The sequence below is a fragment of the Ptychodera flava genome, chromosome 16, assembly GCF_041260155.1.
Source record: "Ptychodera flava strain L36383 chromosome 16, AS_Pfla_20210202, whole genome shotgun sequence".
NCBI classification, from domain to species: Eukaryota; Metazoa; Hemichordata; class Enteropneusta; family Ptychoderidae; genus Ptychodera; species Ptychodera flava.
The window spans coordinates 32,145,414-32,164,060 of record NC_091943.1 but is presented as its reverse complement, the minus strand read 5'-3'; the positions used below and the strand labels follow the sequence as shown (position 1 = coordinate 32,164,060).

Genomic DNA, 18,647 nt, shown 5'->3' with positions numbered 1-18,647 from the left:
TGGCGGTAAGCTGATAAATGTCAACCGGAGCCTCTCAGTCATTTAACCGGAGTTCCCCTTATTATATCAAGGCAATCAGATAACAAGATAGAAGAAATGTTACTAGGTCCTAAAATCATTAAATGATCCAACTGCCGTTGTTCCCCCATGAAATCCTCTTGATACACTCTTATTTCAGACCATTTCGAAGTTAGATATTTTAAAAAGAAGAAACCATCAGGAAGTCATTTGTCTTTCTTTCTTTCATTAAAGTGTGTTCTTCACGCATAGTGGTATTAACTTACCTTACTTATCATGAGACTGAAACACTTGAAGTGTAATATGTAGTGAGAATGTTTGAGTGCTTACTTGCTAGTTTAGGCTTCAATATTTCAGTTGTTGGAGCCGAGTGTTTTGATGAAGTGAAATGTCTTAATTCCAATACCATCAGAGAAAGGGAGATAGAATCATAATAGGCCACGTCTGAATCTACCGGGTAGCCATCTGCTGGATAGAGGCAGTGTTTATATTCAGAACCAGAGGACTCAGGGTGTAAATGTTGAATGATGTACAAAACTGAAATTCTGAGAATTTTGTCGGCTATGGCGTAGGAAAAATGTTGTGTACCAAGAGGCTGTAAACTGTTATTGTTTTTACATTGTGAGAGTTCAAGACTTTAAACTCCGGTGCGGGGTATAGAAGACCCCTAACTCATCGAAAATTCATAATGGCGCTTGAGTGACAACTGGCAACAGACCGCTCCGTGAAAATCAGCCGAAGCGATTCTCAAACAAACATTATTGGCATACCATAAACATAGACTGTTTCATAAACACGTAGGCCATACAGGTATCCGCAAAGTTTCACAAAGCCTTTTAAAATTACGACGATTGGGGGGAAAATCGCTTTCGTAACAAAGGAAATGGCCCCAAGGGAACAGTCGTTCCGCGATTCAAACAATTGTCAATCATGCAGTGACGCGCAAAGGTGTAAACTGGTCAAACATTTGCTGTGCATACGAGAATAATTACGATGTAAATAAACCATGTGTACGCTCAGAGTTTCATGTATATTGGCGTGCACACAGGATGAAAACGTCGTGGTTGTCATAAACTATTTTACTAACAAGCGTTTATGATGCAATGACATCGCGAAAGTGAGCCATTTTCGGTCGTGACTTAGCAAGAGATGAGTCAGTACCGGTACGATGTATCCTTGCGAAAAGTGCGTACACTGTATTTTACAGAACTGCAGGCAGAGTCCATAGTTTACAATGACATCGAAAACAACTAAATATTAAAGCATGGCGGTAGCCTCCATGATCAATTTAATTACAGTCAGTCAAAGAGAGCCACTTTATTAAACAGCCCCCCCCCCCCCCCCAATCTATGGCCGAAAGTACCGGTACGCTACAGTAGCTTTTGATATAAATGCTAGCCCTGAAAACGGCCGTATGGTTTGTACATGTACACGTGTTCTCACAATGACATGTCGTGTTCGGAGGTTTGGTAAGGTTTTGACATACCGGTTGCCCCAGTAACGTTTGGACTTCTGCTATGAGAATTAAACAAAGCTTGTAAAGACATCAAAACAGTATTTGTCAATGTCAGTTCAAGGTGAGCAAGTGAGCGTCGACGCGTCATCACCCGATCTTCTTTGAAAGGCTTAGGCCTACTGATACGTGTGTCCGAGATCGGCTCATTGAGTTGGCACTACATCGTATGATTTCGACAAAGGTTGGAATTCAATTTCTTCAATAACGAAGATATCGATGAACCCAGTCCCCGGTTCATCCTATTGCTCCGAAAATAAATATAACTCGTGATCGTGATGAGTTGTCCGGGGACAAAGCAACCGAGCAGCCGACCTCGATCGCTTACAGATATCGTGGTACGCGAGATTCATGGAAATCTCGATCCTTCCGTGATGTAGTGAACTTATTTTTCTATTTTCATCGGTCATGACCTCGCGTCGTTCACCTGTTTCCTACCATTTTCCTGACCGTGTTTCTCAGTCAATGTTTAGATCGGTAATTCGTGATTTCAACATACGAAATTACCAGCTTCGGATTATTTTTAATGTTTATGTTTATTACTTTCTTGATGATTATTTCCACTACGCGTACTACGTACGGCGCCAATTCCGTATGTAGATATGGCGGTCAGTAGCAGAATCATTCTCGAACGATGACCCCAGAACTTCAGTGAATCAACTCAGCAAAAACTTAAGTACATCAACTCAACACGCTCCTGTTTTTAGGAAATTGATATTTTTTCCTTCTTTCTTTTTTCTTTCGCGTATTGCGAAGGCTGTACCTAAGCTTATAGTCAGAGCGTGAGTTGAGAGCAAACAGATTACGCAGATAATGCGAACGACAGCAACCGTTAACGCGTTACCAACAGACTCATTATGCAGAGCCGTGCCCCAAAACGCCCACCGAAACTTGGCATTACTCCGGATCCCGGTCCATTTCGCCCCGGGCTTTAAGCTTCTGGTCGATTTTGATCTATTTACACTTGATTGAGCAACTGATGAAGAGTTTGTAAATGCAGTGATACAGCGAAAGAACATTATCTTGCTGCAGATGAAACAACATTGATCTTTTTGCGCTGACGTGCATGCATGTGTGTCACCCCATACATAAATAAACCCAAATTGTACCACTAAACCATACTTGTTATCGGCTAACCCACTTTGTGATAAAAAAGAACTGTATATTTAAAGCTCCACTAGCTATAAATCTTGAAATATGTTGACCTCAAAATGTCGTCCAGTCTCTTCTTTTTTCCTCTGAATTCTACCCTCTGAAGGAATATGGGCTTTTACTGCATTAGGAAACCATTAAGTGTAAAACATTTGACAAGTATATTCCGACTTTAATGGTCATTTTGATTTCCCGCAATTTTCAAAATTTGTCAATATTACAAAGGAAACAGAACGTACAATGTCACAGTTGAATGGCATGTATGGAAACACAACGAAAAATATATTGTCCTCGTTTGTAACTTAAGCATTGCTCTATATGGTTAAGGTGTATATAAAGGAATTAAGTTGACGCTGATGCTTATGCTAGATTTTTTATTTGAGAAACAGGTTTCATTTCTCAGTGATACTAACATACTGGGCCAAAAGGGACCTCTTGGAACAGCGTGTTGCTTTCATGCATTTTTTTTCATTAGAAAGATGTACATAGCCATTATTCGAACAACAAGAACGCGCTATTTATCATTTGATGGAACATGGATTCATTGGGCTTTTTAGGAGAGTTCATTTTGATGATGGTTTTTATCAATGAATCATTTCACAAAAATTTCAACAAATAATATAGAAAGGGACATATAGTCAGGATAGGTGTATGTTATGTACAACTATTATATGTTCAGCTGCACAACGTTAAGAAACGGAACTTATTTCTGCGATATAAGCCCTTCACAACCATGCACTGTTTAACATTCAGGTCTTTATTACACATACGCATAATTCGCGAAAAGGGCTTCTTCATTTGTTGAGTCTTGTCATATAAATTTATCACACGCCATTCTTTACAGTTTGCATATATGTCTTCACAAAACTTAGATATGTAGCTGATGCTCCGAAAAGAAAATGAAAAGCGATGTATTATGGAATTGACAATGTCCGACCCAGCCGTGAAACTCACTCAATTAACTATTTCTTTGTTCGTCAAACTGAAACACTAGTATTTACTTGCGGTATTTAGGAATTTTTCAACATGCCATGGTTTTTATAGATCAGTGATGAATGAACCTTCCGCATTCAGTTGTGTGATATATTTAGATATATTGATATATTTAGAGACATCCAACTATCCTCCGAGTGTCTTTGCAACAAAATATATGGACACGTTCAACACAAACGATCAGAGATAGGGCCGCATGGTGATATATTTATGGCACAACTATGAACAAATACTACATCAAATACGTAGTCTGAACACAAACGGAAGATAACTTACACGGTGCAATACTTTGCATACTGTTGTATGCTGACAGTTTCGTAATGGTAAGTAGTATATTCAATGGCATTAATGGCTGTGAATGATATTCTTGTGTACTGTTTACCGCTAGCTAAACGTCGGACTGGTTTTCAAAATTGTTATGGTTAAATTTTGAAAACATCTGATCAGACAGATCTGTGGCAATAATAAGATTAAAGAAGAGCGCGATATGGTGACAAAAATTCATTTGAGATGTTAAATTGTTCCCTTTGTTTTCAACAAACAAATTACAAGAAAAGTTAGAGGTTCGGCGAAATCTCCGAGGAAGGTAATATGGCTAAAGTCTGACAGATCAGTGCTCTTGTATGCTCTTGTATAGAACGACAACGTAGGGAAGGGAGCGATGTGCAGCACTCGACTCACCAATCTGATTGAAATCAGATGTGGTGTACGGCGATGTATACTTACGAGGTATTCTCTCGCTGTCGCCTCTCACTACGAGGCGACAGTAAGAGAATACCGCGTAAGTATAACGTCGCCGTACTCTACATCTGATTTTAATCAGATTGTAGTCCCATAAATGTTGAACAAAACGCTAAACTCAAATCTTGCGCATATTTTCTTTGCTGTGTCAGATTAGAGTCTGAGGTTTTGGAAAAATATTTCATGAACTGGAAATAGTGTAAGAAAAGCTAAAAAAAATGCTGGGTTTCTTCTTAGTTCGCAAAGGGAACTATTAAAGTAACCTCCTGTGCCAATTGCCAAAACCTATGCCAATTGCTAATAACTCAAAACGTGTGAAGAGAAACACACAGGGAAAGTGGGTAATGTTATGAATTACCCATATCCCAAAGCACATACTAGATTTAATTTATTAAAAATCCCCCCCTTCGCAATACATTAACGTATATGCATAAGACCAAGCGACACCCAGGATGGCATCAGCTGCGTCTCCGCCCTGTAGCAGTCAATATTTCATGAGTTTAGATCACCGGTGTTGCAAATCAGAATACCCTGTAGTGGAAATTACGTACGTTAAGAAGTTGGCTAGCGACGCTGTGTCATCATTTCATGCCTTTTCGGAGTGCTAGCCTTCTGCTTTAATGGTGAAAATGTTGATTAGAAATATTGTGAGTCTTTGAATTGTAAGTAAGATACATGGGATTATGTTCAAAAACAGTTGCATTGGTTTCCAATACATGTTCCAAAGTGTTTCGTACGTTAAAAGGATATCAGAAGTTGATAGGGGCAACACGATCTTTTGCATTAATAATAGGACAACAGAATGCTAAGACGGAACACGAATAAAACTTGTCTTGTCTCATTCATGGTCTTGTTTGGTATATACTATTTCTTAAAAGGCAGTAATCAGATATGCACAAACGTAACAGTGGATTGATTTTTTGGTAACCTTTGATTTTATTTTATATATAGAATCTTTCGATCAGGAAAAGTTAACATTTCGCCCATTGAGTTACTCTGATTCATAGGTTTTTAAAAATTAACAAGAATGAATTCAGCATCTCTAGCTTCTTTTCATCGCGCCATTACTTTCTATCTGGAGTTCATTCATTGCTTTGCAATTTTAATTTCAAGTATAACGCCTTTGACTTATTGATAACTCGGCAGATTGTCGACGCCTAAGATATATTAATGACACTGCAAAATGTTTTTGTGCTTATAATGTGACTCTACTTATTTATTATCAATCTATAGAATCGGAAATAGTTTACATAGAAAAGAATAAAATAATTATTGAAATATTGTAGAATGCATACAGGAAGTGAGACATCACTTTTATTTTTGATATTTATCAACTTAAAACAACAATTCCAATTCCCAATCAACAGTCTATTAACCACTTTTCTTGTCAGTTCTGTGATTTCCTAACCAGACGTTTGCGCTCACAATAACAGTGTACGCCTTTGAATATAGAGCTTCATCTTGTGTTTTACTAGGTTCCGCTCTGCCGATTCGTAGGTATCTCAGTGTCCATCATACTGTGGGCAACCGTTCACGGCGACGGTGAACCGTATTGTGGAAAGTGCAGACAGAGGATTGACGTAAACGGGAGAGAATACGAGGACAACTTTGAGATGCTACCATGTCCATCAGATTTACTCGACATGGTTCAAAATATTAGAGATGGCCTTGTGAATGTTACTGGAGACTTTTCAAGTATAATCACTGCTGAAAGTTCTAAGGGAGACTACAAATGGATACTGTTACCAGAAAGGCTTATCGGCAAGAATTTGAGCATGGTACGTAAACGTTGCAGTGGTATGTAAAGCCTTTTGTCTATTCTTTTGACAAATACGTGCTGCACATTCGCATCGATGCCCACGCGTCAACAATGTGAAAGCTAGTGAACAGGGTGACTTTAAAAACAAAACTATACACTCCAAAACCTTTCAATTGGAAACTTTAAATTATGGATTCAGTAATGCAATATCCATCGGATTATAACTAACAACCTTCGTTATCTACTATCCTCACAAAGATGGGGCTACAACCACATAATGGCTGTATCGATACTTCGAAAATATATTTTTTACAACGGTGCCTAGTGACGAAGCATTACAACCGTTGTGAGCAAGCGCTCAAGACTTCCTAACATTACACTCGGATCGGTTTAAGCAATCGCTAATCCGAATATAGGGTTGATCCGGCTCTGAATCAATTCAATTAGATTGATAATACATTTAGTTTATTAATATTTTGAAGGCGATCCCTTCGCAACCTCACATAGAATATCATAGAACATAGTCAATATATGTTGATTGCATACCCTTCTCCCCTCTAGTAGCTCAACGTAGATAATTGTTGTCTTTACAATACGATATTGCCTTTCCCTAGGCTGAAGGAAACTCCGGTGTCATGAATTCTCGTGACAAGCATTTTTAGAACGGGTAACAGTTTATCTTTTGGTGATGTAAAAATTCTCCAATAAGATGGTCTTCAAAAGCTGCTTAATCCTTGTAAGATTTCTTGATTTTTAATTGTGACACTGAAAGTGTCATAATCTATGATAACCTAACCTCCTAAATCTAAAAAAAATATGTTTACTGATCAGAAGCATAACTTTCAGCTGGCTTGCTGCCTCTTCACTATTTAGGCCTACCTTCAACAAAGTAGAAAAATAAGTGTTAGGGAATTTATTTCAATGACACATGCTGGATTCCCTTGTACTTGAACACCCCACCGAAGAATTAGCGGTCAAATTTTTCGCCACAGCATTTACATCACAGTGAACTCAATAAGCAATTCTTGTAATTCAGCTTTAACATAAAATTATCGACAGAAATTCCCTTGTTTCTTCTTTTTATTTATAACCACCTCTTGAAGTACGTAATCCTAAAAAATGTGGTAAGGCTATCACATGTGCTACAACATAAAATGCACGTTAATAGTACACGATGATAGCCATCCGTTGATGGTTTTTCACAACGTGACATATGGCGATAAAAATCAGATTATACACATACACAATCAACATCTCTTCTGCCACTATTGGCTATACACGTATATAATCACCACCCTCGTCACCAAATACTCTTCCATTTATAAATAGAAAATGTAATCTTCCAGAACGACAGATCGAGATTGGGTCAGATCAAAATTATTTATCACCGAAACCTTTGATTTTCTTTGTTTGTCGAAATCATAGTGTAAGCAGCTGCCAAATGGGTCTCCTTCTAAAGTATTGTCAATCTCGCTGATATATCATCTAGATTACACATCGTGCATTAAATCTCCGACAAACATCAAATTACACCCACCATTGTCTGCTTGAAGTTGAGTGCTTCTAATCTCTTGAACATCATTTTCAATTAAACTGCTTCGGTTTCTAAAGGGGATTCTTTGTTTAAAGTTTTCTCTGTGAATTCAATTCGCAATTACAAGTACTACATTGGTCTTCGTTTTTTCTCAGTCAGGTCACCAATAGTTTTGTAAACTCCTCCAAACATATTGATCGTTTCTTTCCTCATTTCAGGAAGCTGGTTTAGTATATTTTTTTCCATTCCTCATTTCTCAATGTGCCTGAGTGTCCTGCTTACAGGAGTAAGTCGGGGTGGGGGCGGTTCCGGAGACGACTGAGATTACGATGGCGTTGTTTTGCTACTTCGAAATTTTCTCGCCAATTCCGTTTCTGTAGATGGCCTTGAATTTGACTTTACGTTCCTAACACACACCAAATCAGGTTTAATGCACACATGAGGAGAGGAGAAGGACACAAACCTCCTTCGTTGACTATCCAAATTGGACCACCTTCATCTAGTTACACTGTCATTAACAAAATGTCCGCCGGTCATGTTGTCGGTTTCTGGAACGAATATATTCTGGCGCTCTAAACATCCAAAGTAATGCCCATCTTCCAAGATCCTTTACAGATATATTCGTAGGTCCTTTATAAATCTTGTATGGCTTCGTATGTGTTCCTTGGATATTCTTTTTATAAAATGCCAAAGTCTCTAAGAGCTCTTCGACGTTGGTGTCGCTGCAAGTGTCAACCTTAGAAATCCGTATGTGTTAATTGTATCATATCAAAGCAGAGGCCAACTAAACGTCTACATTTAATCTAGGGCAATGGTCCCGGGGATGAGCTGTTGGATCTCTGTAATCGTTGTGAAATGGCACTCTATGAAAACGGAATCACATCTTGGGAATGTGAGGTACGTATAATCAAGAAACCGCACGAAGACTGCCTTTATAGAAGGGAAGGGGTCTCTTACGTATAGACACGAAGTATGAATAGTTAGACTTCAAAATAGCAATGCGTATATTACTAAACTTGTACAATTGTCTTGTTTTTATCAAAAAATGTTTTCGCCCTATATTCAACGCATTATAGACACAATTTTCAAATCATAATATCATTAAAAAGTGAGTGCTTTAATGTTTGGCTGAGCAAACTTTCGCAGAGGAAACTTTGGGTAAAAAGTTAACGTTTACTTTGGGCAAAATTTTAATGTTTTCTATTCTGAGGCACTTGATACCGTTACGCTTAGTGTATTGTTAGTTGCCATTTTGTTGTGTCACATACTTTCAATAAGTCCAACTAAAAAGCTATTTTATATTCAAAACCACTTTAGCTTTTTGAAAAATCCTTCGACATACATGCATACTCCGATCCATATTATAAATGGGACAGCATATCTACTGACAGGTTTCTAGTTTGATATGCACATAGAATGTATGAGACAGGGGTAGCGAGTACAAATTGTGGTTTGATACCTGTTTTAATTGGTTAAATTGAAACTATAAGTACATGATTTATGAACAGTAGTCTGATCCCCTGCCCGAATCTACCGCCGGCTACGCTGCTCACGAAAATTGGGTCAGGCATGGGCTACCTATTGGCTACCAGACCCCATTTGCGTGAGCAGTGCAGTGAGCAGTGGAAATAGGGCAGGGGACCAGACTATTAACCAGACTATTATGAACTGGTTACACCTTTCACATAGGTTGTAGCACACTTCCGTCGGTGCAGTTATGTCTTTAGGTGTTTTAAACTATCGACGTGGATACTGTAACAAACGTTAATGTTAGTGTGTTACGTACACCTTCGTAACCACAGGGCTAAATCGACATATCTCGTGTAGTGTACCATAGGGAGATTATTTCCTTATTTATATATATAGTTAATTGATTTGAACCTAGTATGACACCGTGAATAACTTGATTTTAAAACAGTATGAACTCCAAAGTGTAATTTGACACATTCCAGTTTGATAACGAGTGCAGTAACTGTTGTAGGCTCGAAGATTATTGGACTTTACAACTTCAGTGGACTATATATATGCAAATATTTAGCGCATCAGATATCACACTTCCTCTTACCGTACACTCCACTTTCTCTATGCACCAAGTTTTGGCGATAAAACGAACTAACCGAAGCATGGCGAACTTTCTTTAATCAGCCAAAATTGATCTCATCACACAAAGTCTCTAAACTATCTTTTTCAGAAGCCTAGTAATCTGAAAACATTGTATTGAAAGCTTTGTTTTTACCTTCTCGTGTCAATTTATAGACAGAGAAGGTATTAGAGTTGAAAACCAGTATGCTGCTGTCAAGACTTCCGTCTGTCAAGACTTCCGTCTGTCAAGATCCGTTGACGTCATGCTATTGTGATGGGTCATATCATAAACTGGTGGGGGTGTTCATGGCTCAGGTTGAGGTGTGGGAGAACGATTTTGAGCTATGACAAAAATCAAAAGGGACTTAGCGGCATAGCCACAGTGTTAATTTTTAGCCTTTCTCCAAGGTTTCTTAGTTGACTACAATCTATTACAGACTACTGAGCAGACGTTAGGGGTACTCACTTTGTGTTTGCTCACTCTGTGAGCGCTAGTGTTTGGTACTGAGTTGCGTGGATATCCCCTCATGGCCTCATGTGATCTGGGCCTGTTGCATAATCTGCAGAGATGATCATATGCCTCCGAGTCTGAAAACTGTCATTGTGTAAGCTTGTCGGCATTTTCCTTGCATTTTTTCTCATTTAATTTTGCAAAATATCGGCGAGTACCTCAATATTTCAAGATAACCCTTTCTTCCCAATCGTTTCCTGGAGTTTCAGAGTCATATGAACGAAAATGAGTGAAAGTTTTAGACAGGAAAATCGGACGTCGGCCATCGGCCATGTTCAATGTTTACAGTACAATCAGAAGTTTACGTGGAGGAATTAACCAACAAACACTGTTCATGATGCCCGCCCTCTAGAGGCAGACCCTCCTATATGAAGTACCACATTGATGCTTGTGGAAAGCTTGACCACACAATGGAGCATTTAAACTTTTAGAAAATGACAAACTGAATAAGAAGGTATTCAGAAAATGTCAAATACTGAGGAAAATGCGCAAATATTCAAATAAACAGGTTAACTGACTGGTCAGCTATAAAAAACAATGAAAATGTTTATGATCAAAAGTTTTTGAGATGCGCACATTTTAACAAATACAGAAATTATTAACATTATAAATATAAGACCAAACTATTTTTTCAGGGATGGGACAGGTTGGAAATGAGGGGTGAGAGACAAAGGCACTCCTATTGCTGCATATGGATGCAGCCACACCATTTCATTTACAGCATACTTATTCACTGTGTTGTGTTCAAGTTCCATATTGTACTGACTGTCATACAAGGATAACATAAGCAAATCAAATCAAATTAGAAAAGGATCAATGCTGTTGTGTGGATTTTGCTGAACATGGCTGATTTTAATATTTCGCCCTATATATTTGGTATCCAGCAAAGGCATATTTTGATGTAAAGTCAAAATTAACACTACATTGCTGACAATATATTTTACCGTTTCTGCATGAACTTTTCTTTTTTAAATTAAAGTATATTAGTACTTCAAACAGATTAACAGTTATCATGATGTCAACCCATAATTTTACATCACAAAGACTGTAATTCTGCCAATTTTTTTTGTTTTTCAGTCATTATATAAATTTTGCACTGCATAAGATGATTGAACAAATTGCAATGTTTGAATTCGTAAACTCAAAGAATAAAAATCCTTTGGTCACAGATTAAATTATTTTTTGAAAAGAAATTTACTCTTAAACACTTTTAGCATATATTCTTTACACGGTCATGTATTTCAAGGAAAATATGCCTATTAAAAACAGTAATTTCTTCACTTTCAATTTTTTTTCAATACTATGACAAGTATCAGCCATGAGGTTATACAAACACAAGACCAGATAAGCATTTTTCATCATTTCCACAGGACTCTTTGGAAAATCCATTAAAAACAGTTAAAAGTGACTTAAAATGATCACTTGGTATACATTTAATTTACAGATGCCAGGTTGTGTATTTCACATGCACTCAGGTCAGTAAGGAAGTGCGTCATTACTATTTTGGACTGTTAATTCTTCTTTCTGAATTATTTAACTTTTTTCCACATTGAACTATCTTTAGGCAGTTTATACTGTAGCTTAGAATATTTTTGATTGATGTATTTAATCATCTTTTGGGTTCTTTGGGTCCATATCCCACCTCATGCCCCTACATCATCAACTATTTACCAACAACTTCATGCAAACAACTAATTACCTGACCTGGCCACACATTAGAGAAGGTACAGCGTCATTGACGGTAATTTTTCAAGTTATCAAAACGCTTCTTTCAAAAAAAAAAATTACCTGACAGGTATCAAACATTGGGTGTAGCGGAACCAAGAAATTCTAATGAACATATGTCTTCTTGATTGTTCTTTTTCTGTAACAGGAAACAGAATGCCCGGATGAGTTTATCGGCAGTTTTTCCTTGGATCCGTTCCAACCTATCGTCAGGATTTTACCCGCAGTAACATGTATGAAAACCGTTGGGGAAGATACAAACAAGTTCTATTGCTACTACAACGTTTAAAGAAGATTTTCGTTGTGTTTATATTGACTGATTGTTTGATAATTTCGCTTGAAGGCAATGTAACCTCTCTGTGAAAATAAACACTGAGTTTACTGAGACAATATAATGTTATGAACAGTCACCTTAATGTGTAGCAACTTAGATGTTTGACCCTTTATGTAGGTAGGGGTCATAATATACATGTGACAAGGAAATGGTTATTGATTTCAGGACAAAACCAACAGTCATTTCTAGTCTTTTGATAGATGATGTTGCAGTAGAAAGGGTTACTACGTACAAATATTTAGATACTATCTTAGACAACAAGCTCAATTTTAAAGCACACATTGATTACATTAACTCAAAGTGTCAGTCCAGGATTTATTGCCTTCAGAAGCTCAGATCACTAAGTGTCAGTTCTGCAATCTTAAAAACGTTTCATCGTTGTTTTAACGAATCCGTATTAACATTTTCATTTTAGGCTGGTTTGGTCAATTTTAAACAAGTCAAATTAGGGTAATATCCAGTATCAGTTCTATAACCTGTGTGTGTATTGTGTGTTGTGTGTTTGGTCTCAAGAACCACATGAAAATTTCTCTAGAGGCGATAATAAAGTTTTCTGAATCTGAATCTGATGTAGAAGGAATTTTTATATCTCCCTCTGTCTCCTTCTGGTTTTGTGTCTCTCAGTGTCTCTGTCAGTGTGTCTGTCTGTCTGTCTGTCTCTGTCTCTGTCTCTGTCTCTCTCTAATTTCTAATGTCACATCTATTATATTGTAGTCATTTCATGCATGTCGCTCCCTTACCATCGGCACTGTGATACAAGGCAACAAAAACGATTGATTATGTTAATACAACTTAGGCCTATATCGAATTTAGGGTTTGGTTACAGTCGACCTGATTGCGAGACTGTAATTGAATGGCTAGAAATTGGAAAGAAGTAGGAAAGGATCATAGCCAGTGAAAAAAGAAGGTCGAAAACATTAAGCTCTGTGTGTTTGTTGTTGCTGTTCCCCCTTGGAATGCTACCCATGGAATGTTCTGTTTAGGCAGCCTATTATTTAGCCGTAATCACCGATATTTACCAATCAATGCATAATTGTCGAGGAGAAACATTTCTACATATTTCTATAATGATAATAAAATACCCGAATGTCTTTACATTGCATGTCTCAAATCATGGAGTCACATTGTAGAATAGTAAATTCTTGCACATGAAGTTTACCGTCACTTCAATTGAATTTAACACCGAAAGGGGAAATGCAGGTCTTAAATCAAGTTGGTTTGCTTAAAGTGCTCACATCATGCCACGTCACTACAAATGATCGAATCACATAGTTTGCCTTCTGAGAAAGCATATGAAAAAGCCCAAAGCTATCAAAATATGGTTTGTACCTTTTAGAAGCAAAATCAATTATTTGAAATACAATATTTCATTTTGTTCCATTCAGCCGCATAGGCGAACACCACTAAAAGATAAAGCGTCTTTGTGAAACTAAAAAACAGAACTCAATGACGGCAAATCATAGCTTCGAAATACTGATGTAATATTGCTCTTGCTTCTACAAAATGCCTCTATTTATTCATTGGTAATTGAATTTTAAATACATTACAAATTATTTACAGTACCACAAATCATACTTACTGCTTCAAAGGAAATTACAAGAATTTGGGACATAGGTCATTGGCAGAATAATTAAAAATGATATCACTTCTATTTGCGGACTGATAGCGGAACAGGGAGAAACAACTTTTTAACTTCTGCTTCAGCTGTGTGAAACTCGTTTAATTATTTTACTGCTTTGTCACATCACATGTTATCTTTCACATCTGTCAATAGTGAGCTTATACTTCGTCCATGTGGTTCATGGCATTAACCTGTGTCATGATCATAGTTGTTCGATATTTACGCACACGTACAAATTTTCGTAGGCTCTTTCCGCATTCTGGCGCACCTTCAAAAGGTAAAGCTGTGTAAATGGTGGAAATGTAAAAAAAAAAGTTCAAAAATATTAGTTCAGGACATATCAGTCTGTAACACATTTCATCTGTTTGCGAAAGCATTAACCCTTTGAAGGTTCGGAACAACTGTTGATTGGGGAAATTTGAAGTGCCGTCTTGGCGTAAGCTGTCACGCTCATGGCCACTCAATATGTGTATACCGACAAGTACATTTATAATTTATCGCAAGGGAGGCTATGTTCAACACATTCACATTATGAATACAGTAGTCCACTATATGCACATCTACAAATCTAAGAAAGAAATCGCCTGAGCTCGTGTATTCACAGATCAAACTATTTCACGTGGCAGCCTGCCAAGATGCAACTGTACACAGAAAACTATTCCTATCTTGGCAACAAGACTAAAGCGTACGTTTGTAAACTAGGGTGCGGACCGAGACGGAGAATAGGGCTTTTTTGGAAGCATAGTCTAATGCCAAGGTGTAGGGGCAATGAGTGGCTGATATAGTAGTTACAATTATATTTTGATGCCGTAAACCTGTGTTCGATATCAGGGTCTTCAGTTAGTCCTGACCACACCGTTAATGTCGTCGCCTTTCCTAAGAATTCCAAAGAATCCGTAACATCATGTTTTTGTGATGATTTTCGTCATTTACAAGCATCAACTCAAGTAACAGAATGACAGCACAAGGATTGCTGTCATCTTCTGCACCGATACTTGTTGTTGGCCCGATTTGATTAAAATGGTGTACTGATGATGTACATGCGGAGAAATGCCAGAGAATTAATTATTGCCTAGATATGTTTTTTTATCAGTAAACGCAGTTGGTAAAGTATCACTACTGATAATTTGTTCGTCTTAAGAGCGGTATACCACAGATCAACCAGAGTAGTGGCTTGTGGATGACAAACAAGAACTTTTATTTCTTAAACGACGATGCTTACAGAAGAGCCCGCTGATGATAAAGGCTAGCTTTCTCTAAAACAACCACTCCTTATATAAAGTCTCCCCATACTCCTACTTACCCTAGTTTATTTTCGTGAGATTTGAAAAGAGTTAGAAATGCAATGTGATTTATGACGTCATACAAAAATATGCATACTATGATTCGGAAAAATTGTCCATTCTTTATCATGACATCATGTGTAAGATTTGTATAAAACTTACATTTTAGATCATTTTGGGCAAAAAAATGCTGCGTTTTCATCAGTTGAGTTAGAAAAACAAAAACAACCCTACATATCTGACTAGTTTTTGACAAGCATATTACAGGAAACGCACATTTTTTAAGCCTAAGAGTGAAAGTTTGTGTAGTCAGAAATACACACATGTATTTCTATGAATTCAAGCAATTTTGTCATTCAAATACATAGACAAACCAGTCTAGCATTCACAACTATTTAATTACAAAGTTCATTAAATATGCATATGAACCCTCACTTGACTACACACTACTAAATGCTTCACAACACAGTCAGATATCTGTCGGATCAGTATCTGCAGCAGATTTCATTAGATTTGGTGCAGTTATTTCGGAGTTATATGACTAGTTACAAAACTTCATTAAATACGCAAATGAGTCATTTATTAACTTGACACTGCCCAATGCTTCTTAGTACAATTAGATATATATCAGATCAATATTTGTTGCAGGTATCATCAAATTAGGTATGGAAATTTCTGAGTAATATCACAAACTACAAAAGTTCAGTAAATATGCAAATGAGCAGATAATTGACATGGCACTCAAAGTATCATTATAATGTTCTGAGATTGTTATCTGTGAAAAGTGTCATGAAATTTTGTGCAGTATTTCTTGATATATGTCGACCCTTCATTACTGTCTCCATGGGTAACAAGTATATGAAAAAATGTTATTTCTTAATTTAATTAATATGCAAATCACATTAACTATAATCTAATCAGTTCTTGCAAGTAGCATATGGTACCTGTCTACCAAATCTTACTTGAATCCGTTTGGCGTTTTTGAGTTATCATGTAAACAGACAGACAAACATAAAACACAAACACACACACTAACACACTCACACACACGGACAGATAGATATACATCGCTATGACCTTAGCTTACGTGTGAGAACACGTAAGCTAATGTTATAATACTGCTGGTACCATATCTCAGTATGACAACATTAGCCATGATGCTAAGGTAAGCCTGGAAGGACCAAGTTGACATCTCAACGACACAGTATGCTAGTTATGAATTTTGATAATGTCTGCAAATAATAGATGTCGTACAGATGTCACTGTCTAGTAGATTGACGATTGTCGGATAATATAAATGGAGATACAAATGGGCCACTTAATCCACCTCTGTTGATTTTTCAAAAAAGGAAGAGCAGAGCCCTTCAGCCCAGCCTCGGTTTGAAGACTCGTAATTAGCTAATCTACACAGCTGTTCCCGTTTTTTCAGGGATAATTTATGCAAATTGGTAGAAACCAATGACAAATCCATAGCCCCCCCTTAATACAGTCAATAGAGTATTTGGAAGGGCTAGCTTCAAGAACTGGTTTTGACAATCTTGCGTTATATGAAGAGGATAAGGAAAGATTGCAGGTTATACCACTGCAGGTACTGTCGCCATACCGGACGGGAGTTTTTTTCAAGGCGTTGTAGACGAGCATTTCACAAGACTGTCATACGTACATTTAAAGTTATTTTCCTCATATGAGTTTGATCGACGCAATTTCTTTGGTAAAAGTGTCTGCACTTACTGATTTATCGCAATATATTGCCATGTTGGCTCGATCTGTCAGTCCACTGTTTCAAGTTCGTCGGATTGCCCTTATCCAATTTTTGGCTTTCCTCCTGCCCAAATAAACGCTAATGGTAAGCGCGTCGCCCTATTATTATTCAAATAGTCGTATGCAACACATAGAAAACATAACTGCCAGAATTGTTGCCCTTTAAAGTCGTCATGTTCACATACCTCCACTTGATAATAACTTTCAGATGTATCCATGCTTTTGCCCCAAAATATCTCCAGTTCGTCTGAGCATTGCAAGTTGTTTTTGGTTAGAGTAAGCACTATGAAAATATGGTGACAGAGGTTTTAGTGTTGCTGCTCCCAAAGTGTAAAACGCTCCTCCGCTGAACATTGGTTTGCCTTCAAGCTGTAATGGTTTTAAGCTTTTGTTCAAAAACGACCTTTTCCGACTCGGATTTTTTAATTAAATTTTTAATTTGTGGTTGTTTCTAAATGTTTATTCTGAAATTTCAATTTTGTAGACTTTTTAAAACTGCTTTTGTACTGTTACTTTTTAAAAGTGTATTTTAAGCGACTCTGATCACTGTATATGGGGATGTAGACGCTAAAGAAATAAATTATTATGATTATTATAATTTTTTATTATTACGTGATACTAAAAGCATCATGACATATAGCTTGGAATACAATGGTATGTATCTGTCATTTTTCATAGATAGCGACCTAGCAATATTCACAGATAATATTTCAATAAACTACTCCGTCAAATGTGATTTAGCAATTGTGTTTGTGCTGCTTTAATTGTTATACGATAAGACAGACAGTTCAACAAGGGTCGATTTGGAATACGGTCGCTTTGATGCCAATAGTGTGGTTCAAACTGATGAATGAACGATACATGGAAAAGGAAAGATAACCAGTAAAAAAAAACCATAAAAATATCGTGAACCAGCGAAAATAACAGCCGCAAAGAGGCATGTTGCTTCAATTTAGTTCTGTTTTACATATGATATAAAAATTCACGACTTGCAAACGCCATAGCACTATTTCAGAAGCAATGAAGACAAAATTGTCGAAGTGGCTTTTTATTTGAATATTGAAAATCTTCGCTGTGGAATAACATGCTTGACATCAATAAAAGCCTACAGCTGACGCCCATTAGTGATTTTGAAAAACCTTTAACTTGCAGCATAATAAACATGATAAATGGGGATTTTGTGAGATTTTAAAGATCTATATCAACGGAAAAAAGAAAAATACTAAAAAACAGTGCCATTCTGTTCTTCGGAAACTTTACTTTTAGAAGACAGACATTTGTTTCTCCATTTCACTTCATAGCAATACGCAGCGTCTTTTACATCGATGTTCCCGCATACAATCAAACGCGCCCAATAAACAGCCATTATCGTTATCAACCGTCCGTAACAGAACATGCATCTTCACCTTTCTTTTCTCGATATGGGAAGGTCTAAATAGACAACTGATAAATGAATTTTGTAGATATCACATGTACGTCCAGATAGTATCTGCAACAAATACATGTATATCGATATCTTAACCAAACCCTCATTAAGACAGGGGTCGTAGTTGACAGTATTAATAGCACAATATATTTATATTTATAGATCTCTGATAAGTATAAACTGTGAAACATTGG

At 37.1% G+C, this 18,647-nt stretch overlaps 1 protein-coding gene across 1 annotated transcript; it reads left to right on the top strand.

Moving 5' to 3' along the window:
• Window positions 1–3,919: 3,919 nt before the first annotated feature.
• LOC139115023 (uncharacterized) lies at window positions 3,920–12,897 on the top strand. Its single transcript, XM_070676933.1, has 4 exons — window positions 3,920–3,999; window positions 5,893–6,195; window positions 8,518–8,607; window positions 12,177–12,897. Exons 1-4 carry the CDS (start codon window positions 3,997–3,999, stop codon window positions 12,315–12,317), a joined length of 537 nt encoding a protein of 178 aa, XP_070533034.1. The 5' UTR covers window positions 3,920–3,996; the 3' UTR covers window positions 12,318–12,897.
• Window positions 12,898–18,647: the final 5,750 nt, after the last annotated feature.

Bases quoted from the DNA above. Each gene is read 5' to 3' on its own strand.
- LOC139115023 (XM_070676933.1), top strand. The intron at 6,196-8,517 runs GTACGTAAACGT...CATTTAATCTAG, and splicing joins TCGGCAAGAATTTGAGCATG to GGCAATGGTCCCGGGGATGA. The intron at 8,608-12,176 runs GTACGTATAATC...TTTCTGTAACAG, and splicing joins TCACATCTTGGGAATGTGAG to GAAACAGAATGCCCGGATGA.